Source organism: Urocitellus parryii, chromosome 6, assembly GCF_045843805.1.
Source record: "Urocitellus parryii isolate mUroPar1 chromosome 6, mUroPar1.hap1, whole genome shotgun sequence".
Classification (NCBI taxonomy): domain Eukaryota; kingdom Metazoa; phylum Chordata; class Mammalia; order Rodentia; family Sciuridae; genus Urocitellus; species Urocitellus parryii.
In genome coordinates, this window is record NC_135536.1 from 89,198,682 (window position 1) to 89,221,857 (window position 23,176).

The 23,176-nt window shown below is 53.4% G+C and overlaps 1 protein-coding gene across 1 annotated transcript in view; it reads right to left on the reverse strand.

The window, feature by feature from the left end:
* Positions 1 to 23,176, reverse strand: part of Sptbn5 (spectrin beta, non-erythrocytic 5) — a 47,543-nt gene that overhangs the window by 19,022 nt on the left and 5,345 nt on the right. The window contains 34 exon segments of the mRNA XM_077799784.1: positions 55 to 159; positions 590 to 739; positions 909 to 1,112; positions 2,449 to 2,628; positions 2,854 to 2,964; positions 3,070 to 3,184; positions 4,343 to 4,488; positions 4,742 to 4,877; positions 5,277 to 5,434; positions 6,205 to 6,321; positions 6,541 to 6,741; positions 6,986 to 7,172; positions 7,556 to 7,770; positions 8,149 to 8,313; positions 8,750 to 8,920; positions 9,610 to 9,709; positions 9,843 to 9,982; positions 10,161 to 10,401; positions 11,449 to 11,736; positions 12,063 to 12,302; positions 12,505 to 12,635; positions 13,128 to 13,280; positions 13,904 to 14,047; positions 14,132 to 14,220; positions 15,111 to 15,243; positions 16,642 to 16,653; positions 16,656 to 16,901; positions 16,995 to 17,195; positions 17,322 to 17,475; positions 17,721 to 17,959; positions 18,078 to 18,216; positions 20,608 to 21,239; positions 22,086 to 22,314; positions 22,758 to 22,915. Of these exon segments, the coding sequence (XP_077655910.1) occupies positions 55 to 159; positions 590 to 739; positions 909 to 1,112; positions 2,449 to 2,628; positions 2,854 to 2,964; positions 3,070 to 3,184; positions 4,343 to 4,488; positions 4,742 to 4,877; positions 5,277 to 5,434; positions 6,205 to 6,321; positions 6,541 to 6,741; positions 6,986 to 7,172; positions 7,556 to 7,770; positions 8,149 to 8,313; positions 8,750 to 8,920; positions 9,610 to 9,709; positions 9,843 to 9,982; positions 10,161 to 10,401; positions 11,449 to 11,736; positions 12,063 to 12,302; positions 12,505 to 12,635; positions 13,128 to 13,280; positions 13,904 to 14,047; positions 14,132 to 14,220; positions 15,111 to 15,243; positions 16,642 to 16,653; positions 16,656 to 16,901; positions 16,995 to 17,195; positions 17,322 to 17,475; positions 17,721 to 17,959; positions 18,078 to 18,216; positions 20,608 to 21,239; positions 22,086 to 22,314; positions 22,758 to 22,915 (6,030 nt within the window).

The window sequence follows — 23,176 nt, forward strand, 5'->3', positions numbered from 1 at the left end:
TCTCTCCCCATCCCCAACACTCTGACTGTGCCCAGGATTCCCCGGGTCCATCACCTTCTTGTCCTGGGCAGTCAGCACCTTCTGGAAGATTACATGCTTATGGATCAACTGTTCTACCTCTTCCACCGAGCTGCCCAGGGCACCGTTTTTCAGGGATATCTGGATCAGGCCATGGAAAAGTCAGAAGCCATTGAGGGCTCTCAGCCAGCATGCCCCTCCCTGTGCTGAGGCAGTGCCCCGGGGTGAACGAAGGGCCTGGCTGTGGCTGTGGCTGTGGCTGATGTAAGCATGAGCACAGGCAGAGGAGCCACCAGTGTGAGTGAGAGCCTGGGTTGGAGCCAGCAATGCCTTGACTTCTGCACAAAGTGGGGAGTATGACCAATCTCCCTTGGGGCTTAGTCTGGGGTCAGAGATGGGGAGGAGAAAGTGTGAAACTGGCCTGGGGCCCAGTGCTCCACCCTGGCCACCTGAGAGGACTCACACACAGCCTCTGTGTTTATGTCAAAGAAAATGCCAAAGATTCAAGGGAAAGGGAGAAGTGGAGCGAGAGATAATGCCATGTGAGGTGGGACGTGCCCAGGGGACCTGCCTCCTGGGCCATGAGGATCTTCTCCAGGTGCTGGCACCGTCTGAGGAGGAGCTCTTCCTGCTCCACAGCCTGTAGCCTCTCTTGTTTCTGTGACCAGGCCTGAAACACTTGGTCTCGCTCTTCCTGCAGGGCTCGTAACCCATCCTGGACCTGGGGATGGGCACATGGAGAGGCAGGGCTGGGGATGGTAGCATGAACAAGATGGAAGTGGGTCCCAGGGGAAGCCTCTGAGGAGAGGCCTGTGTGCCATAGAGATCCCCAGGAACAGGCATGCTAGGTTAGGTCAGGGTAGGCTGGGAGTGCCAGGAAAGGGGCCCACCTCCTTGGTGGGTGTCCCTATAGCCAGAAGTGCCTGCTGGCCCAACTGGGAGGCCTGCAGTCGTAGCTCCTCTCGGGACTCCAGCTCTGCCTGAAGCCATTGGTGAGTCTTGAGATTGAGCAGGCTGCTGCTGGGCCTCTGGGAGCTCTCTTCCGCCTGCAGTTCCTGCTTCATTCTGGCTGCCCAGGAAGTGTAGTCCCACACCTGATCAAGGAGATGAGGAAGAAGCGTGGGTGGCAGGGACCTAGGCACAGAGGCACAATTGTAGCCCACTGGAATACACTTGCACATTGAAGCCACCTGAGCTGTCCAGGGTTGGGGCCTCAGGTGCTTGGAGCTATTGACACCTGTTTTTCCATTCTCCCTGGTCCACAAACCTTCCATGTGTGTCAGGCCCTTGCCCTCACCAAGACTTCCTTCCTTCCTAAGCACTTACTGTCCTCCTGCTTAGCATCCCTTGTCCTTCTTTACCATCTCTAAAAACTTTACCTGGAAAATTGGTGAGAGGAGATGGTTGGCAAAGGCTGCTGAGTAAATAGCTCCCCTGTTCTTCTAGGGCTGAGGCCTTCTTTGCCTCTGCAGCCTTCCCTGTCCATTGATGTCTTCCTGCTCTCCCACTCTGAGCTTCTGAGCTAACATTTACAGTTGTCTTCTATTTTTTTTTTTCTGTAAGAGATTGAACCTAGGGGCACTTAACCACTGAGCCATATCCCCAGCCCTTTTTTATATTTTATTTAGAGACAGGGTCTGGATGAGTTGCTTAGGTCCTTGCTAAGTTGCTGTCTTCTATTGAACTGTGGATGATCATAGTGTCAGAGCTGGAGGGACTTGGGCTTTTGTCCAAACAATGCATAAGGGAAAGGGGATAGTGACACCATGTATGTGTCAAATTATAGATGCTTGACTGGCAGAGAGTAACAACCTAGAGCCAAGTGCCTTGCTCAGAGTGCTCCAAAGTGACAGAGTGCACCCTAAACTCAAGCCTTTTCATAGTGTCATAGGTTGAGCTTCCTGGTCTACCAGGCATTGGAACACAGGGACTCCTGGGACCTCACTACCAGGATCACTGTTCTCATTTGATTCCTTGGTGTATTAGGCTCATGTCCCCAATGTGGGTGGGTTCCATGAGGGCAGAAATTTCATCTTCCATATCACCCTCCTTTCTCCACCCACAGCTCCTAGCAGAGGGCTCAACACAGATGTTAAATAGATGCAGGTTGATCCAGAGGATATTGTCTAGAACATCTGGGTCTCCAATAATGGGCTCTCACTTCTCAGCCCTGGCCAGGACCCTGTCACTCATTTGTGCTGGCATTCATCCAAACCTGAGAAGTCCCTGCCATGTCCCCTGGGCTCCACCCGTGAACAGCCAGACTAACATCTTGATGGGCTCATATTTTTCATGTTGTTTTCCCATTCCCCCCCAAAGACACCAGTTTTCTTTCATTAGTGCATGCACACACAAGGTATAATACAACGCGCGCGCACACACACACACACACACACACAGAGGCCCCTCAAAAGGGGAAGAAACTCTCACTGCTGTGTGGAAACGGGCCAGGAGGCATGCCCGCTCCAGGTGGGCCCTGCGCTGCTCCACTTGCAACCACAGGTTCTTCCAGGCCTGTGTCACAGCTTGCTGCCTCTGCTGCATGGCACGGGCCTGAGGCCCTGGACACAGCTTCTGCACCCTCCCTCCAGCCTCCAGCAGTTTCTGCAGCTGTTATTATATAAGGGATAGAGAGGAAGGGTTGTGTCCTCAGAGGCCTGACCATCCCAAAATGTGTCCCACCAGGGAAAACTCAGGTCCTCCTTGGGTCATGCCCTGCCATGCACAATGGGCCCTACTGGAGGCTGAGGAACAGTGGGGGAATCTAGGAGAACAGATGGGCCAAGCCAGAGGGACCTGCAGGGCTCAAGTGGGGGAGGCAGCCCATCTGCTTACCTGCTGCTCAGAGAGCGCAAGCTCATGCTCGAGACCCTCCTGTCTCCTCAGTTGGGCTTCCACCCCATGTAGGTCCTGGGCCACATCACTGGGGAGGCTCATGGCTTTCTCCTGAGGACAGCAGAGGTCCACCAGGGTCAGGAATGGTGGGTAGGGTACTGAGCCTGGGAAGAACCCACTTCTACAAAGAATCCCTTCCTCCCCCTGAGCTCACACCTGGACCTGGGTAAGGGCCTCCAGCAGATCTCCATGAACTCTGAGGGTGGTCTTGGCATCTTGGAGCAGTTGGCCTCGAGCCTGGGTCAGCTCCCATAGCTCTGACCAGGCAGCCCTGGTGGCGGCAAATGGGAGACCAGCAGGGGATCAGCCTTGAGTTCCCCTCCCTTGTTAGGTCTGTTCAACCCTTCTCCTCCCTGGGTTGTATCCATAACTTGTCCAAAGCTCCTGAATGGGCCTCTTCCTTAGTGCCTCCTGCCTTTGGCCCATCTGCAAACCTCCCTCCTTTCCAGGAGTCTCTCTCTAGCTTCACTGTGAATCTGGTCCCTTGCTGGTATAATGCTCAGCACTTAATTGATCTCTCTCCTATGTGATACTCCTTACATCTTGCACATTTCATTCTCAATATATCAATCAAATTACAAATGCCTTGGGGGCAGAGGACACATCTCTCCATTTCTCATTTGCCAGCAAACTCTGGCTGAGCTCAAAGGCTTCCACCACGCCAGGCCCTGTGCTAGGGGTTACGAAAAGTCATAACCTTGCCTGAAGCTCACAGGCTGGGGGTGGATCCACACCAGCTGGGTGGAACCTAGGAAAGTGGAGTGTAAGGGCTGCATAGGAGGCAGTTATGGGAGCTGGGGGAACCCATGGAAAAGCCCCTTCCCTGGCCCAGGAAGTCTTCCTGCATCTCCTCCTACAAGTTCTGGGATCAGTAGGTGGGAAAAAGCCCTGGGCAGGGCTCTCTCGCCTCACCTCCCAAAACAGACTTCAACCTGTGGTCTTCCCTGGCACCAGCCCCTCTCCAGATGGACAGGCAGAACCTGTGTGGGCCTTGGAGCATGCCTCCCTCTTATTTATTTATATAATCTTTTTTTATTGGTTGTTCAAAACATTACAAAGCTCTTGACATATCATATTTCAAACATTAGTTTCAAGTGAGTTATGAACTCCCATTTTTACCCCATATACAGATTGCAGAATCACATTGGTTACACATCCACATTTTTACATAATGCCACATTAGTGACTGTTGTATTCTGCTACCTTTCCTATCCCCTACTATCCCCCCTCCCCTCCCCTCCCATCTTCTCTCTCTACCCCATCTACTGTAATTCATTTCTCTCCTTGTTTATTTTCCCATTCCCCTCCTCACAACCTCTTATATGTAATTTTGTATAACAATGAGGGATGCAACCCTCTTTAATACCCCAGACTCCCTGCCCGACACCTTCCCCTGCTCCCAGCCCCTGCCCCTATCTCCTGCACTCACTGCAGTTCCTGCTGCTTCCGATGGACCTTGTGGGCAGTGTTATGGCCATGTTCCAGCAGGCTCTTTGCCAGCTGCTGACAGGCTGCCACCCGCTGGCCACCCATCTCCATCTGGTGCTGAAACTTTGCAAACTTGGTACAGAGGTGCTGAGGAGAGAGGGTAATGGATAACTCGTGTGGTACCCACTGGTCAGGCAGCAGGCAGCCTGGGGAGTGGGGCATCTCAGTGACCTACAGGAAAATGTGGGGTTGGACAGGCATAGTCCGCCTACTCTACTCTGAAGGCCTGTCCTTAGCTAGGACTCGTGACTCCACTGCACCTTCTCCATCTAACCCAGCAGGACCAGCTACCTTTCCCCCATAACCTGCCCCAGTCCTTCCCCTACCCCCGCCCCCTCACCAGCACGTGCTCATAGTCCTCTCCAAGGCTCTCCTCCCTTCTGGCCACCTGCTTCTGGCTGGCCAGCCAACTCTTCAGATCCTCAGCCTCCCTCATGAACTCATGCAGCTTCAGGGTCCACTCCAGCTCTCGACCCCTGTGGTGACAGCCCATGGTTCCCAAGGAGTTAGTTGCTGTCCCCCTGGGGACAGCTGAGCCAGCTGAAGGGAGTGACCTGAAGGATGGGGATTTTCATGGTCTCTGCTTAAATTATGATCCAGGATTCAGGGAGAAGCAGGCACAGGAAGACCAGGGGAAGGTAAAAGGAAGGTATAGATGTGGGGAAGAGATGAATGGCCTTAAGTTGAGGCACCCAGTTCCTGCCCAGTGGGCGATGATTGAAGAATTTATGTATAAACAACAAATATATCCTTCTCCTGATGTATCTATATAGGCCTGGGGTCATATGTACCAACTTACGGCCGTGACATGGGGACAGTCAATTGAGGCTAAGACCCCTGAACCCACTGATGAGAGGGGTTACAAAGCCTCTCACCGTGAGGCTACCAGCTCCTGTAGCACCCACAACTGTTTCCGGAGCCTCTCCTGCATCACACCCAGCTGCTCAGGGGCCTCTGGACCAGAGAGGGTTTGAGCTTTCTGGTCAAGTTTCTCCATGGAGCTCCAATGAAGAGCTAGTTCCTCCTGCAGCACCTGCCAACATAAGAACCCATGCAAGGCTAGGACCCAATGACTCTCCATCTATCCATCCACCCACCCACCTGCCCACCCTCCCCACACCTATCCATTCATCTTCCATCCATTCACTCAGAATAAAGGAAGACAGAATAAAGGAAGCCTGGGCCACGGGCTGCATGGGACCAAGACTCTAGGCATATCCTAAAGGAATGGTTCACTAAAGGTTCTCAGGCACAGCACACATGGAAATAGTAGTGTCATGGGGTCCAAGCTGTGGAGCTTGTGTGGTTCTGAGAGTTCAATTCCAGAAACGAGGAGGGGGCTTCCAGGCCTCCTTCCCTTTAATTAGGGCATACTGTGGGAGGAAGGAGGTTTCAGGAAGGGCATCTGGTTAACTCTAAGGGTGATATTCAAAGCCTGAGAGGAAAATACCATGGAAGATGTGGGGTGAGCTGGAGCAGGTGCCCCTGAAGGAGTAGAAAAGTGTTGGGGAGGAAAGGGAGGAAGAGGAAGCAGAGACACCCAGAGGCTAAGGCAGCAGGGAGAGGCAACAGAGGGAGAGTGTTCCCAGGTCCCAGCACTCGGGTTGCCTTGGCAAGAAGGAGCGCCGGGGAGGAGGAAGGTGTCGTAGGAGTTGGGTGGGCAGTGGGCTTGTCTTCAGGAAGAAAAAGCAGGGCTCTGTGCCTCCGAGAAGTCATATGTTCCCTTTGGGGGTGAGACAGACCCCCTCTTCATGGTCCACCACCACCCAAGTCCACCCTGTGGGGTTGCTTAGGACAGGGTACCTGGTGCTTCCTGATGAGTTCCAAGGTAGCTGCCTCGTCCCTGCCATAGTCCTGACTGCTTGCCAGTGGCCGCTTCTCCTCTACCCAGCCTTCCAGCTCTGATGCATGAAGAAAGTACTGCCAAGAATAGTACCACTCACTGGGTAATCTCAGAACCTTCTCTCACCCACTGAGGATACTGTGCTCACCAGCAGCCTGCATAGAGGGGCTTCTGGCTATATGGGGACCAGCCAGCTCCTGGCGCAGGCTCTCACCACTGACTTCCCTCCCTGAGTGTGCACAAATGCTCCCTCACAGGGGCTGCCCTCCCCTGACCTTGTGCTTTCTCTATCCTACCTGTTGGAAAACGATGGCCTTTTGCAGGCAGCGTGACTGCACCTCACATGCCTGCTCCAGCTCTGCCCAACGGCCTTCCAGCTCCTTGCACTGCTCCCTGATGTGCTGAGCATGGGGGTGCCCAGAAGCTGCAAGGTTCTGGCCGGAACATAGCACCCGTTGCACCTGCCCTTGGTGGGCTCTCAACTCTGCTTGGAGTTCCTGCCACAGGAAAGCATGACAGGCATTGCCTCTGAAGTTCCCTTAACAACAGGGTCCAGAGCAGAGGCATGGAAGTGACTTCAGCACTCAGTTGTGGTAAGACCCCAGATCAAGAATAGCTAGGGCAGAGATATGGAATCCAGGAAAAGGGACTTAGAGGCCAGAATACCCTGAGTAGTGGCAGAAGGCTTCTAAGGTCTGGGAATGGGATGTCAGGGGTCCTGGGAGGAAAAGGGACCACCACCTTGTGCTTATGTTGAAGGCTCTGGGCACTATCCCAGCACTGGGTATAGCTGGTAGGGCTGGTCCTGGGCATGTGCTCAGCCACCCATGTGAACTCCAGGTTGCTCAGGTGGTCAAATTCATACAGCTCAACTGAGGCTTGCAACTGTAGACACTGGGTGGCCAGATGGCTCTGCAGGGACTTGAACCTGAGTGGAGGGAGAAGATGGGAGAAGTTGGGAATGGGGCCAGGACCAGACCCATTGCTTCCTTGGCCCAGCCAGGGACCTATGAAGAACAAGGCCAGCGAATACAAGAAAGTCATATTTGAAAAAGGGTAGGCAGCTGGAGGCACAGGGCCCACTTCACCACCCAGGGGACTTGCCTGACCAGACAGGGGTGTCCTGCTTAGGATGCCTACTGGGATCTCTGACCCTCCTACTCCAGAACATCTCCACTCAGAAAGAAAGGAGGTTTGGACATCCAGGTCACATAGTTGCCACACTTTGGGCCTTTGGGTTAGCAAAGGATGAGTGAGAGGACACAGCAGGGTGAAGACAGAACAGAGGTCACTCTGTGGACAGGGCCTCACCTCTGTTGGCACTTCTGGATCTCCTCTAGGATGGTCTGGGAAGTGACCATACTATGGGCCTGGGAGATGAGGGTAGCCATCTTGCTGCCCAGTGCCTGCCTTTCATCCTCCAATTGGCAGTGCTGTTTCTGCAGCCTTCGGATTGAACACAGGTTGGACCCCATTTCTGCACTCTTCAGAGCTCCCTCTAGCTGCTCCATCTTCTCCTTGGCATCCTGAGTAGGGCCACAGGGGGTATATTAGGCTTTCCATTATAGCACAGCAGATGAGACTCAGGTCTTACAATACCAGACTCACCAGGGACCTATCGCTGTCATTCCCAAACTGCAGTGCCCATACACTGTTCCCTGGCCCCTCATGCTTCTTTCTTTCTGGAGGACTCAAGTTGTTGACTACACCTGGAAACAGAAGAGCCACTCTGGCCTTCTGATGGGTAAAGCCATGCTCAATTTGCTGTGGGCCAGAGGCCTCCACAGGTTACAGGACTTCATGGTGCCATTCTAGAGGCAGTAGAACACCCAGACTCCTTCCCTCTGCCTTCTGTCTTGCCTGCTCCCACCCAGCCCCAGTCCAGCAAGTCTCCCTCCTGTAACCTGCAGCAGTCCCAGGAGCTGTTCCTGCTGTCTAGCCTGCTGAAGCGCATCCCCACGCTCTGCCATCTTGCCATTCAACTCCTCCCACTTGTGCCCCAGGCCCTGAAGCCTGGACTGTATGTCTTCCTGGGCATGCGGACTGCTGCACAATAGCTCTCTCCCAGCCTGGATCACAGAGACAAAGGCACAAGGCAATTTTCTGGGTTGCTGGACCACAGCAGGCTGGACCCAGGGGATATGGGGTCAGGTGACAGGCTGCAAGCTGCTTTCCACAGGTTGTCTGGGCTCCAGCAGTTCATGTGTCCCCTACCTAGCTATGGGCAGAGGAAAGAGGGCAAGCAGGTCCAAGTGGAAGGTAGGGAAGAGCTTTATTCTGGCGAAGGGGCAGGCTCTGAGGCTTGTCCTGGAGAGTGGAGGGAGCAGGGGTGGTGGCAGCTTTCTATGTTGGTTTGGGTACCAAGCAAAGGAACACCCAGCCAAGTGAAGGAAGTAATTAGAATTGACTGATTCCATGGTAATTAGAATTGACTCTTCTTTCAATGACTGTGCTCCATGAAAACGCGTAGGTTAGTGTGGACTGTCTCAATGCAGTGTCCCCCACCTGTTGCAGGTCCTCCATATGCCCACGGGTGGCTATCAGCTCCCTCTCAACTGCTTCATGCTGCCTGAGTTTCCGCAGAATGCTGCTGGGTGCTCGGGAGGGCTCATGTGCTGCCACTGACCACTTCTCCTCCATCCACAACATCAGCTCCACCACGTCCTGCTTCCATTCCTGCCCCCAAACCAGGAATGCTCAACAACCAGAGGGTGGTTATCATAGCCTGGGGACAAGGATGGTGCAAGGACCTACCTATATAAGGGGCGCCTCAGGGACCCCTGTGGGGAAAGCAAGACCCACAGCCAATTTTGGAGCATGAGGGAGATGGAGCCTGAAGTTACTGCTCAACAAACTGGGGACAGGAACACTGTGCCCAGATAGGAGGAGTGCCTGTCAGGTTCCCACTCCTCTAGCCAACATCAGGTCATGTTTGGCCATCTTGCTCTGATAGGCCAAAGCTCTGGGAGGCCTGTGGCCTGGCCCAGCCTAAAGCTGTTCTGGAACTGAACAAATATTCACAGAACCACAGTCTGGTCTTGCATGACCCATATAAAACCCTAGAGTGTGCCAGAAACTCAGGGAAAGGGGATAGCAGGGTGAGGCAGTGGTGGGTTAGTCAAGGGGCCTGCACTTTAGGCCTGGCCCAGTCTCAGACAGCCAAGTGGCCACAGTTCATTATCCTCATCAGGAAACACCTGAGGCACAGAGCCTGCCTCTCAGGAGGTGCTGCAAGGAGGGACGATGTGATGTGTGGGAAGAGTGCTCTGTAAGCGGAAATGCTCCCTGTCATCACACGGTTAGCACATAGGTGGACTCTCAGGCACTGATCTTGGGAGGCCTCCTATACCCAGGGAGCCCCTTACCTGAAGCTGGAGGGAAGCCAGCAGCTGCCCTCTCCTCTGCTCACTCCTCTCCTGGACTCTGGTCCACTGTACTTGGACACTCTGCAGCTTCTCTCTGACCCTGGAGGTGGGGAAGGGGAGGGTTCCTCTCTGCCCTGAGGCCCACCCAGCCCAGGTATACCCCTCTGATTTCCCACTCTCCAGCCAGCACAGCAGTCTGCACAGGAGGAGAAAAAATAGCAGGCCAGGCTCACCTGGGCACAGCAGGATGTTTGTTCTGAACTAGCTTCTTGCCATGGGCCTGCAGAGCCTCTGCTCTAAGGTGCAGGGCTCCCAGGAGCCACCCAAAGGCCTGGTGTTGCTGTAGCAGGCTCTGGGCCTCCCTCACATCTTCCTAGGGTTTAGAGACCTGAAGTCATTCCTGGGAGGACGAGGGCAGCACCATCTCACCCACCATGGACCCAGGGGCCTCGTGCCCAGCCGGGCTTCTGGGCCCAAGGAGATGAACTCCCTCCAGTGATGGAGGATTGATAACCCAGTAACAACCCAGTTCCATATCCCTGGTTCCATACCCCCAGGTTGTCCAGGCACAGGAAGGCCTTGTGGTTGGCACAGGTGGCAATGAAACCATCCACTTCTTGGCTAAACGTATGCAATTGCAATCCCTCCCATAGCCTCTGCTGTCTCTGTTCCCATGCAGCCTTCAGCTCCTGGCCACAGTGGCCCAGAAGCCGCAGAGCACTGGCCACCTCTTGGGAATGTGGGGAGTCCAAGGCTGCCATGGTCATGCCCTGAGCTTCCAGCTGCTGTAACCTGTCCAGGACAACAGGCAGAGGTTCAACCCCTATCTGGCTCCTCTCCCAGCTTCCTCCTCTCTCATTTCCATGCTTCCTTCACGGTGGAGCTCTGATGTGAGGGTAACTGGCAGGAGGGGTCTGCCAATCAGTTCACCTGTCCCATGGGACAGCCATACCTGGGTTCATGAAGGATGCAGTGAATGTAATGGGCCCAGCACAGTGCTTAGGACCCAATAGTTCCAAGCTCTCTGCCATGCCACACCTTCACTCCTGTTGACCATCCTCTAAATGTGCCTGGCTAATGGCCAATGCCAAAGCAAATGAACCTGTTGGGGCAGCACAACTAACAGAGACAGACCACTGAAACCACGTGTCTGCCTGCATCCAGGGCCACTGCAAGCCCACATGGAGCCTTTGCACAAGTAGGACAGGTGATCCTTTTAACTGGGTGCAGTCATACAGATGGGGAATAGGTGACACCATTGTGAGAAGTAGAAAAAAAAAAAACCTTCTACTTCCTGTGAGCTGCTGCAGCCTGAACCAGGTAATGAATGGGGTGTGGCAATCAGAGAGAGGGCAGATGTATCTCAGGGTCTGTTTGACATCTGCCAAGCTCCTGAAGACTGGCTCACAGCCTGAGCACTGCCTGTGGTGGCCCTGCCCGTTGGGCCATCACATCATCCCTGCAGGAGGACAGGCATCACTATACCGAGGAGGCAGGTATAGTAGTTTATGGATGGATTCTGAGCCATTTGACTCCAGGGCCCGCAGGGTCGGCCTCATCCAGAATGCAGCGCTAGATCGCCCTGGTGGGGTGGCATCTATTAACTCACCTGGAGGGGCATGTGGGCCTGCACAGCATAGAGCCTCCCAGGCAGCTCAATGACCTGGGGCTTCCCCAAAGTCTATGGGCTTCCTGACCTGAGCCTAGGTCCCTCCTGTAAACCTGTCTCAGGTATCACTCCCCCAGTGACCACACTGCTTCCTGCTCTCCTTTTCTGGGCTCGAGGTCTTCAGGCTTCACCCAGCCTGAAGTGCACCCTGCCTGCCCTCCCTTCCTGACCTTTCTTGCTGCAGGTGGATCTCCTCCTGCAGCTCTCCATGTTTCTTCAGCAGCCGCTGGCCTGAGGCCACATCCACCAACTCCTCCTCGTGGCACAGTCGAGCCTGGATACCCTCTGCCCACAGCAGCAATTGCTGGCTCTCCTTCAGGAAGCTCTGCCAGGCTCGAGCCTCAGCCCACACCCGGTTCTGTTGGGTCACCTGCCCCTGTGCTTTCTTCAGCAGGCCCTGCAGCATCTCCATCTGTTCCTGCAGGGGTTGGCTCTCTGCAGGGCCTAACTCCTCCACCCTGGGAGACAGGCAACTGCATAGTCAGTGCCCTATCCTGGGCCCTGTGTTCCATACATATGTCATCTGCTCAGTCTTGAATTTCCCAGGAAAGTGTTAACAACTCTGAATGCCCACTCCACCCTGACTTAGGGGCAGCATGGACACATGGCTCTTTCTTTCCCCAAGAGCACTCTCATGCTGTCTCCCACCTGTACCCAGGAGGTGGGAGACAGCATGAGGATGTGCTTCTTCCCATCCCAGGTTCTGTCCCCTTCCTCATTGCATTGCCTTGCTCAGACCTCCCTCTGACTTTACTGCCTCCCAGGGCACTGTCACCAGTCATACTTTACAGCTACTCTCTGGAGGTAGTGGATCCTCTTCTCCAGCACCAGGACCTTCTGCTGGCTCAGCTGCAGGGCACAGTGACTGGCCTCAGAGCTCTCTGGCTCCAGGGCCTCCAGTTGGAGTAGAACGTCCTGCAGCTGGGCCTGTGTGTGTCCATATTCCTGCAGAAAACTACACACTTCCATGCTGTGTGCCAGCTGCAGGCCCTTCTCCTTCTTCAGGGCCTCTAGCTGGCCCCACCTGGGAAGAGGGTACAGGGATGTCTCTATCACAGGGATACCTTCCCATCCATTTTGAGGCCCTGACCAGAATCTTTTATGACAAGCTGATAGACTGGCTATCCCCTGCCCTCTCGTCCCTGTCCCTGACACTGTCATTATAGGAGGCACCAGACCTTACCTCCACCCTGTCCACATCACCTGGCACTCCCCCTCATTTTTACCTCTGGTGCAGGTCCTCTTGTTGACGCTGGATTTTTGTGGAGTCCCCAGGACATCTCTGTTTCAGTTGCTCAGCAGAGCTGTTGATCTCAGCCCAGTGGCCCTTTCTCACAGCCAGGGCAAAGAGGAAGTTCTGGAGAGAATGAGGACCCAGGCCTCTGTTTTTTTCTTGGTACTTGGAGATTGAATCCAGGGGTGCTCTACCACTGACCTACATCCCCAACATCCCCCCCCCCACTTTTTTTTTTAAAAAATTTGAGACAGGGTCTCACTAAATTGCCCAGGCTGACTTTGAACTTGCAATCCTCTTGCCCTGGCCTCCTGAGGCTGGGATTATAGGCATATGCCACCATTCCCAGCCTCTGGAGTGGGGGGGTTGTTTCCTTTCGATAGGACTATGAAGAACGTCTGACAAGCTCTGACATGGAGATGCTTATGCTGCTTGCCTCTGGAAGGGCAGAACTCCAAGTCCTTAACCTTGAGGGTCTATTTATTATCCCTGCTCCCCTCCCAGATAGGACCTCAGTTAACATGGGGACCCAGAGCACATGACTAACAGGGAGGCAGGAGCAAGGCGAGGAGGGACTGAGCACTCCAGGCCCCTCTTGGCTTCAAGGGGCTGTACCTTATATTTGGACTGCATGATTTCCAAGTCGTTGGCCTGCGGCTGCAGCATTTGGAACAGCACAGTCTGCTCCTCTAGCCAGGACTGGAGCTCCCCACAGGAGTGGTAGAAGCCAAAGAGAGCCACTGCCTCCTCCAACCGGGCCCTGCGGAGCTGAGAAGAGGTGGGCTGGGTGAGGATTGGATGAGGGTCAGTGCCCCCTACAGGGCACTCAGAGCAGATCCCCACCCAAGCCCACCAGCATTTGCTAGGGCCAGAAGGGGTCTTTGCCAATGCTTGGCCCCATGTCCTCTCACAGAGGGAAACATAAGAGGTTAGGTTTGGCGTAAGCTCATAGGTCAAATCCACATTTCCCTGTGGGCTTTGGCTCTGCCCAGGCAGCCCCGCTTGCTTCTCCCAGCTCTCTGCTAGCCATTGCCGCCCTGGCATCTGTGTTCCAGGCACTCTGGCTTTGGCCTCCTCCATCAAGCTTACTCCTGGCCTTTACTCAGGTTCTGGCCTACTTCACAAAGGTTGCCTTCTCTCTGCTTCTCCTTGTTCAAGTCTCAGTTTAAATGTCTTTCCCTTGTTAGTGACTTCCCTGACCCCCACGCTGACTTGGGCTCTCCTTTCATGGGCTCCCATCATACTGCATCCATATACAGATTTGTCAACTTATGCTCAGCCATGACATAAATTTCTTGAGGCAGGAAGCATGTCAGTTACTGATCAGTCCTTTGGGATGGAGACACAGGGGCTAGTGGTTTGATGAACAATTTTTGAACAAGGAACATTACCTCTGCCAGAGCCCGCAGGCTCTCATAGTCCCGGCTCAAGTGGTCCTGTGTCTGGAGAATGGTGTTGGGGTCAAAATCAAGGTCAGACTCAGCAGAGAGAGCCATGCTTGGACCTTTCCCTGGAGGGCTCAGGGAAGACACCACCTGTGCAGATATAGAGCAGTCTGTCCACATGGGGCTCCAACCAAGCTGCAGAGGCTTTGGTTGGGGGGTGGGGGACAGTTGTACCTGGGGATCCTGCTCCATGCCATGGCTGATGGGCACCTTGGCTTGGCATTCTCCCCAGTCCTTCAGCTCAGGGGTGTCCAGGGCCACTTCTGAGAGCCAGGTAAGCCTTGGCCCTGTGGGAGTACAGGCTGCGAGCACTGTTCAGGGCCTGCTCCTCTTCTCTACCCAGAGGCTCACCATGGGGATAGATGGGGGTTATTTGTTATTTTAGTGCTTCCCTGTGCCTGACCCTATGTTAACTTAGGACCTATCCAGGGGCTCACAAACCTCTCAGAATTGCAAGGCTCACAGACTCAGAGCAGGTAAGACACTATCCTGGGATGTCTGTAGGTAGGCAGAGAATGTATCAAGTGAAATAAGTAATATAGGTGTCTGTGGGGGAGGGGGAGCCAGAATGGTGTGGGGTATTGGAAAAGATTTTAAGGACAAGGTAGGGCCCCAGTAGGCCCTGCCAGAAAAGAAACATTTGCAGAGGGGAAGACAAGGTGGCTGGGGTAGTAGAAGCTTGGAAGAGAAGACTGGGGAAACAGGCTGGTGCGCCTCCTTAGGGATGGATAAGTACCCAGTCTGTGCCATATTTTACCTCTGTCCCTGGGCAAGGGTTGACAGCAGTGGCAGCATCAGCCCAAGCTGCTCAGGACTGGGTTGAGGGGATGAAAGAAAAGTACGAGAAAGGGAGAGAGATCAAGAACTAGAGGGTGGGAAAAGGGGAACTCAAGAGAATTTCAAGCTGGACAAGACCTATATGACCATCTCATTTAAACTTCGCTGGTGTAAAACCACCTCTCCATGGCTGCCTAGTGACAGGAACTCACACCCCTGGGCAGTCCAGTGCTGTCTCTGAGTAGCCCAAATTGGCCTCCCCTAAATTTCTTCCCTTCAGTTGTTGGATGTTCCAGAGAGCCACCACATAGAATATGTTTAATCTCTTCATTCATGACAGCCTGTTAAGGCTCCTATATGGCTCTTGACCTCATACCTTTGGAGGCAAAGTGCATCTGGCCCTGGGGGCATGGGTGCTGGCTGGCTGGTGTTGCTAAGATTTGGGACCCATTCTGGGGTCTCCCAATTGTCTCTTCATCAGTCCTGCTCCAGCATTCTGAGGGTTCCTCCTGCATGGAGATGCAAAGGCTCTGCTCAGGTGCCTAATGGTTCTACCCCTCAGCAGAAGGAGCAGCTCTGCTTTTGCCACTCAGCATTGGGCAAAGCAAAGGTCTAAAATGCCAGGGGCCAGGCAGGATCTCTCCATCATTACCAACACAGGCTGGACAACAGAGGACACAAAAAAGGGATTAGGATGCTCCCATTCATTCATTTAAACAATTAAAAACTAGAAAAGCAGGACACACAGAATAGGAAGAACCTATATTTTTGTCCTATACCTAGAGAGTTATGTATTAGTATAGCATCACAGAAATATAGTTGTGGGTGGGGTAGATACAGCTCAGAACAGGAAGTCAGGAGACTCTCTGGTAGGGATAACTACATTTTCTTAATAACCTGGACCCTCTGAACCATGGTTACATCATCTGTAAAGAGAGGGGGTTGGACCAGACCATTGGTGATATACTATGAATTAATTTTTTTAAAAAAATAATTATGTTATCCAGGGAATAAACACAAAAGAAAAGGGAAAGATGGGCCTTTCAGACCTGGGAGTGGGACATGGAACTTCCTTGGAGCTCAGGGTAGAGGAGTGGAGCATGAACAGAGAGTCTAGGGGCCTCCTTAGCTTCATTGTGAGCTACAAGCAATTTCCTTCCTTCCTTCCCTCCCTTCCTTCCTTCCTTCCTTCCTTCCTTCCTTCCTTCCTTCCTTCCTTCCACTGGGAATTGGACCTGGGGATACTTCACACGGAGCTACATCCTCAGCCACTTTTTATTTATTTTTTTAACTTTTGGGACAGTGTCTTGCTAACATGTTCAGGGCGTTGCTAAGTTGCTGAGGCTCGCCTCAACTTGAGATACTCTTGCCTCACTCAGCCTCCTGAATTGCTGGAATTACAGGTCTGCACCACTGCTTCCAGCGACAAGCAAGGTTTCTTGGAAGAGGACAGAACTCAGCAACCTACTACACATGCTTTTGGATACTAGGGGCTCAGTGAACTGCGGGAGAGGTTTCAGAGCAGTCTGGTGCAGTGATTAGACCATCCAACAAAACCCACAAGGGCCGTCAGGTGAGAGAGACTTATAAGGGCTTAAGGGTCACTTTAGGTCTGGAGGTGAAAATAAAAGGGACATTCCTGGAGGAACTTGCTTAATGCTCCGGAATTGTGCTGAGCAAAGTGAGCCAAACCCAGTTGTACTAGGATGACCTCGATTCTCTGGGCAGACAGGATTCTACCTCAGGTCTTAGCCAGCAGGCGACCTGCCTAAGGATGGAGGGACACACCCACGCCCACGCCCAAGGGAAGGACAGGATTCCCGGGCCAGCCCACAAAGACCATTTGTCGCCCTCTGTGGCCCACGGGCGGTGGAATATGGGACTTAGGTGCCGAGCAGAAACTACACATTTGGTCTTGGAAGCGCACAAGTCTGAGTCCCTTCCCAGTCTTGGCGCGCACCCTGAGTGACGCCCGAGCTGCGGCGGCCCGCGCTTGCTCGTCCAGCCGGGACAACTCGGCTGCGAAGGAGCGCACGGCGCGCTCCAGCCGTTGGTGGCGCAGCAGCATGGCCTCGGCTGCCGCCTGGTCCTCCCCACAAAACGCAGTCTCCAGTTCCTGCCGCCGTTCGCGCAGCCACGCAGCCGCTTCCGCAGCGTCGGCGAAATACTGAGGGGAGGAGGGCGGGGCTGAGCACAGGCAGGTGCCCTCCCCGGCCCCGCCCCGGCCCCGCCCCCTGACTGGAACGCCCCACTTCTCTACCTGCCGTAAAAGCAGGGATGTGTGCAGCCTCAAGCCCCTCTTCTCCATCCTAGTCCAGATCAGCTGCCACTCTCTCTGCACGGCCTCGGCCCGCTCCCTGGGATCCGGCTGCGTCGAGGATCCGCGGGCGCTGAAGTCGCACCCCCTCTTCACGAGGTCCACGCACACAGCCTGGTGGCGGTGGAGCTTGGCTTCCAGGGCCTAGAGGGCAGGGCCCGGTTGAGGTGGGAAAGCTTGGTGATGGGAAGGAAAGGAGAGGGGGCTGGGTTCCCAAGCCAGATGGGTGAGGAAAAGGTGTGGATCCACAGGGAGCGAGGGAGTGAGCACCTTGTGTTTCTGCAGGGTGACTGAGATCTGACTGAGGTCCCCGCCCAGGGACAAATTCTCCACCTGCTGTCTGAGTTCTCTCAAGCAGGCCTCCTCCTCCTCACAGTTGTTCAGGAATTCTGCCCATTGTTGGGTCTGCTCCAACATAGTCCGCCTGGGAGACAATCAGCAAGGGCCACCAAGAGACTTCTGGTGTCGTGGGGCATGGGGAGGGAGTTCCCTGGGGGTCCTTAGGACTTTTCTTTTCCCTGTATGACTCAATAGGTGAGACAGAGGCCTTGGGACAGAGGGTCATTGTAGAGGAGGTTGTCAGGCCAACAGTATTTTAGTCTGGGCAGGAGATAATTGGGGTTACAGAAAAGTTCCAAAGAAGGTTGAGGAGTTAGGTCAGACTCTTACCTGTCCCTGACAAGAGACATCAGGTTTTGGTAGAGTTGGGCCAATGATTCAGCCTTGGCTTTGACCTGCAGCATGTCTACACTGGTGAACAGGGAGGAGTCCAGCTCTGCAGTCTGATGGGCAAGACGACTCACATGGGCCTCGTGGGTGGAGACCTGGGCCTCTAGCAGGTCATGTCTCTGAAGCAGCTCCACTACTTCTGCCAGATGCTGTGTACAGGTCATGGAGCTGGCTGGCACCTGACCAGAGATAAGTGGTCATTGCAGTCTTAAGGTGCTGCATTCCTGTGAGCACCAGTGCTGGGGAAAGACCCTCACTCTACTGGGTTCCCCAGAGGTTGGCTGGTCCTGTGCCCACCTGTAGCTCCCGGAGCTGGTCAGAGGCAGCCTCCACCTCTTGCAGAAGGCTTAGCACAGCCTGCACACCTGTCATCTGCTTCCTGTGCTCCTGTAGATGCTGAAGGAGTCTTTTCCAGCGCTGTGTGATCTTCTCATGCCTGGAAGACACAAGAATAAAGGAAGTTTCCAGAAGGCTGGGGCAGAGAAGCCACCTCAGGTTAGTGGTGAGGCTTGGATGCCCTGGATGATTTGGACCTCTGAGGCTGGAGGCAGGGTCTGGATGTGAACCTCTTGGTATGGGGAGACTAGGGCAATGTGTCCTGCCTGGTTACAGGCAGAGAAGCCAAAAGAGGACCTAAAAGGTCTAGGCCTTCAGCCCCAACCCCTTCTAGTCCCTATGGCAGTTGATGGCAGCTCCATCCTTCCAGATGCTCAGACTAAAATCTTAAGTCAGTCTTCACACCCTGTAGTGGCACCCCCTCCTCCACAAAATATATTAACTGGGCTTCTCCAGAAATCTTCACCATGGCTGATTTTAGGACTGTCAGCAAAAGGGTCTCAAAAAAGAGTTCAATGTAGATAAACTTCCTATTTTTGTGTTGCCCTATTTTACTTGGCCCCTAGCCTGAAAGAAATCCGCACTCCAGGTGCTGGACACCCCCTTAATAGTTTTTCACAAACATGTATCTAGTATAGTAGTTTGTAGAAATGTGTAAACAAGGCCACTGGCCTTGAGCTAGAGCTTCACAGAGATGTCAACATTTCTAAGGTAAGTTACCAATTAGGCTGCATGGTAACAGCTGGCAGGGGGAGGAAAGAAAGGGGAGAAGAAGCTCTCCCCCTTTCATGTGTTGTCCTTGAAAGGTTAATTTGCCCTGAACAGTGAAAGAAAAAGCTGCTTTTATGCAAACTTGTGAAAACTGTGAACTTCTGAGCCCCTCCCATTACATACCGGGTATACAATTCTGAAACTACCTGAACTCGGGGTTCAGAGGATTGATTACAGCAAAAGCTGTGCTCTCTGAACCTGGCTGCAGCCAAATAAAACTATTTTCTGCTATCTTTGGAGCCTTGCCTCGTCTGTCTCTACAACAACCCCACTTCTGACCTGTCTATAAATCCTGTTTGGCACTACCTTCAAATACATTCAGAATCCCACCACTGCTATTGTGCTATTGCCTCCCTTGCTCTGCACCCAGCAATAGCTTCATAACTGATCTCTCTGCTTCTGCTGCTATTCCTTCAGCCTCTTCCCAACATGGCATCCAGGTGACCATTGTAAAACAAAAGTCAGTTCTGTGCTCAAGCCCTCCAAGATTTCCCATCTTTCTCGGAGTAAAAACTGCAAGGCCCAGCCTGACTTCCACTCCTATCCCTTGCCATTGAGCTTTCCTGACCTCACCCCTGTAACTTGCTCACTTTAGTCACCATAGCATTTTTTAAAAATTTAATTTGTTCTTTTTAGTTATATATAACAGTAGATTCTATTTTGACATATCATATATACATGGAGTATAACTTCCCATTCTTGTGGTTGTACATGATGTGGAGTTACACTGGTTGTGTATTCATATATGAAAATAGGAAAGTTATATCTGATTCATTCTACTGTCTTTCCAATTCCCATCCCCTCTTCCACCCCTAGCATTTATACTTTTTTCCTAGACTTGCCAGGCAGGAACCCACCTTGGGATGCTGCAATTGTTGTTTCCTCTGCCTGGGTCACTCTGTCCCCCATATCTGCATGACCAGCCCTTTCACTCCTTTCTGGTCTTTATTCAAAAGTCATCTTCCAATGACTCTCTTCCAGCCACCCAAGTCTGCACCACCTCCCACACTGGCCCCTCAGCATTCCATTATCCTGCTTTATTTAATTCAATTAATTAATTAATTTGGTGCTGGGGATCAAACCCAGGATCTTGTGCATTCTAATCACACGTTCTATCACTGAGCTACATCCCCAGACCCTATATTTTAAATCACTATCTCTCATGTTATATTTTTATTATTTGTTTTCCTTAATAGTGTGTAAGTTTGTGCTGGGGATGTAGCTCAAGCGGTAGCGCGCTTGCCTGGCATGTGTGCGGCCTGGGTTCGATCCTCAGCACCACATACAAACAAAGATGTTGTGTCCGCCAAAAACTAAAAAAAATAAATATTAAAATTCTCTCTCTCTCTCTCTCTCTCTCTCTCTCTCTCTCTCTCTCTCTTAAAAAAAATAGTGTGTAAGTTTCTTAAGGGGAGGGATTTTTGTTTGTTCTCTTCACTGCTAAACCTCCAGCACCTAGAATGGCACATGGGACACAGCGGATATGCCATAAATGCCATAATGAATGAACTAATCAGAGGCTACCTCAAAAGGACAGTGCTTTACCAAAAGGTATGAATTACTGATGGCAGAATTCCAGCATCCATGGGAGATTGATTTTTTTAGAAGGAGCCCTGATTCCATAAACCACCCCTCTCTTCCATGGCCAGGAATGGGCATGTGGAAGCGTGAGGGTCTGCCTTTCCCTTTTGTGAGGATGGTTTATAGGCTTGGGGCTTACCTGTGGGCCACATCTGCCCAGTCATGGTAGTGTTCCTGCTGGAGGATGTCTGCGATCTCAGCCAGGGCCTGGAAGCGCCCCTCCTGGGGCAGGATGCCAGCCTCCAGCATGCCCAACCTCTGGGTGGCTGCCTCCACTGTGGCTGGGCTGGCTGGCAGGGCTCTGGCGTGGTCCAGCACCTGCTCCGCATCCTTTAGAAAGCTCTCCCGGAGGGCTGCCTTGCGCTGGAAGCGACGGGCCAGTGTTTCCAGACGCTCCAGTTGTAGTAGCCTCTGCTGCAGGGCCTGGCTCCGGGCAGCCTCTGCTCGCTCTAGCCCTGCCCAGCGCTGGGACAGCTCTTCAGGGCTGAGGCCCTCCTGCGGCAGGAAGAGCCTGCGGTTCTGGGCTCGGAGTGCTGTCTGCAGCTTGAAGAGCAGGGCCTCTGTGGCCCCTCGCTGCTGCAGCCGAGGTGGTTTCTCCTGAGCACGAAAGGAGGCAAAGTCCACCAGTAGCTGGCGCATGGCAGGCAGTGAGTCTGGAAAGTTCCGCATCTCCAGTTGTGCCTGCTTCTCTGTGATCCAGTGGAGCAGGTCAGCCACCAGCTGCTGGTACTGGGTCTGTAGCACCTCAGTCTCCTGGAGCTGAAGCAGGATCTGGTGGAAGGCAGGGAAAGGATCAGGCCCTGGAATAGAGGCACTCCCCTGTTGGACTCTGGGAGCCAGTTGCTTCTCTCAGCTGAGGGTGCACTAAAGTAGGGGTCCCCCAGCCCCCAGAGAGGAGGGGGCATCACACATCCAGTTTCAGGAGTGAGTGGTCTCCCTCTCCATGACTTGGGGGCAAGACTGTGTCCTGCCTTCTTCCATCTTGTTTCACCCTTTTGCCTCACCTCTGGGGGTTGAGGGCCTTTAGTCTACTCCTTTTCCTGAACATTCTTTCCCCTACCCCCACCCCAAGCATCTTAGAGTCCTTGGCCTGTATCATCTTCCCCCACTGAGACACCAACCCTGAGGGCAGCCCTCCCAGGCCTCAGCCTCTGCCATCGCGTCCAGAGAGTAAGAAAGTCCTCCAAAAACATGGAGCCCCCCAACCCAGCAGAGCCTCTTCTATGCCTGTCCTTGCAGACTCCTGGTTCTCTAGGGCTGTTAATCCCATTAGGAGCTTAACAGCCTGCAAGTGGAGGGGGAGGGGAGGGGGGGCAGGAGCAGCAGGAGCAGGCACTGCCTCCCTACTTTCCCAGTATGCCTGGCTCCATGTTGGGCCACTTAAGCTCCATTGAATACCAACCCAACAGCAGCCCTATTATCCAGGTGTTATTGTCTCCATGTTACAAATAGGAGCACAGAGAAGTTAGATGACTTGGCCAAGGCCACACAGCAAATGAATGACAAAAGAAGTTTTCAAATTCACGTCTGCCTGACTCTGGAGATTGTGCTCATCCCACCTGTCCTCAGAGCTGTGGCTCCCTATGGCTGGCTGGACCACCTCCCTTTGTCACCAACCTTAGCGAGTCTCTTTTGGACAGTCTGCCCCTGGTGTAGGCGGGAGAAATAGTGGTAGTAGAGGGAGACATAGGTCATGATGGAGCGCTCATCTGGTTGTAGGCTGGCCACATCCTCAGGGTCCAGCAGCTGAACAATGCCAAGCTCTTGCTCAGCCACGTGGAAGGCATAGGTCAGGTTGTGCAGTGGGCAGTCTGGACGCAGAGAGCCATAGTCTAGCAGATCCGGCCTGGGCAGAGAACAGGAAGGGCTCTTCAGGAGAGTGTCCTGCTTTTTAAAATGCACATGTTCCTATTGGCCAGACCCAGCTTACTGTGAATCCATTTTCCTCTGACAGTTCTCTGAGGCCCTGGCTGAAGGATGGGTTAATTTGGCATAGAGGCCAGGTCCAGGGATGGGGGCAGAAGTTCCAAAAGGGCAGCTAATTGCTGGGGAGAAGGCAATGAAGAGAAGGGAGGGATGCAGAAAGTGAAGGCCGGGGTCAGAGGCAAACATGGCAATTCCCTGGGGAGTGTGCGGGGGTACTACTCCAGGCCAGGGACTCAGTTGTCAGCCCACTCTACTTCTGGGCCCACTTCCCCTCCTCCTCCAGGAGCCAGAGCGGATATGGAAAATGGGCTGGAGAGGCCCCAGCCCTGGGTTCAGTAATTGGAGACTCAGGTCTGGGCACACCTGTGGGCGTGGATAAGGGCATTAAAACCCAGCCCGTCGCTCCAGCTGCGAGAGAAGTCAGTGATGCCCACGTTTGTGTAGCCGGCTGTCTTCCTCTGGCACCAGACCAGCAGAGCTTCCTTGGCTGACAACAGGGCTGCGCTGGCTCCAAACTCCTCCTGTAGGACAGGGCATGTCAACACCATGTGGGGCCAGGTGGGGGCAGCAGAACCTGCAGACTGTGGGTGGCTCATGCTGTGATCCTACCCCACCTGGAGATGGCTCTCTTCAGAGTATCTGATTTTACCTGATGTCATCCACAGATAGAGGTAGGGGTTAGAGAGCCAAGAGTCCTTCTGATTGATTGTGCTTCTAAAGAGGCAGGGTGACTGAAAGCTGTCACCTGTCATCAGAGTAGCTAGTTTTGTATTGCAGTTGAG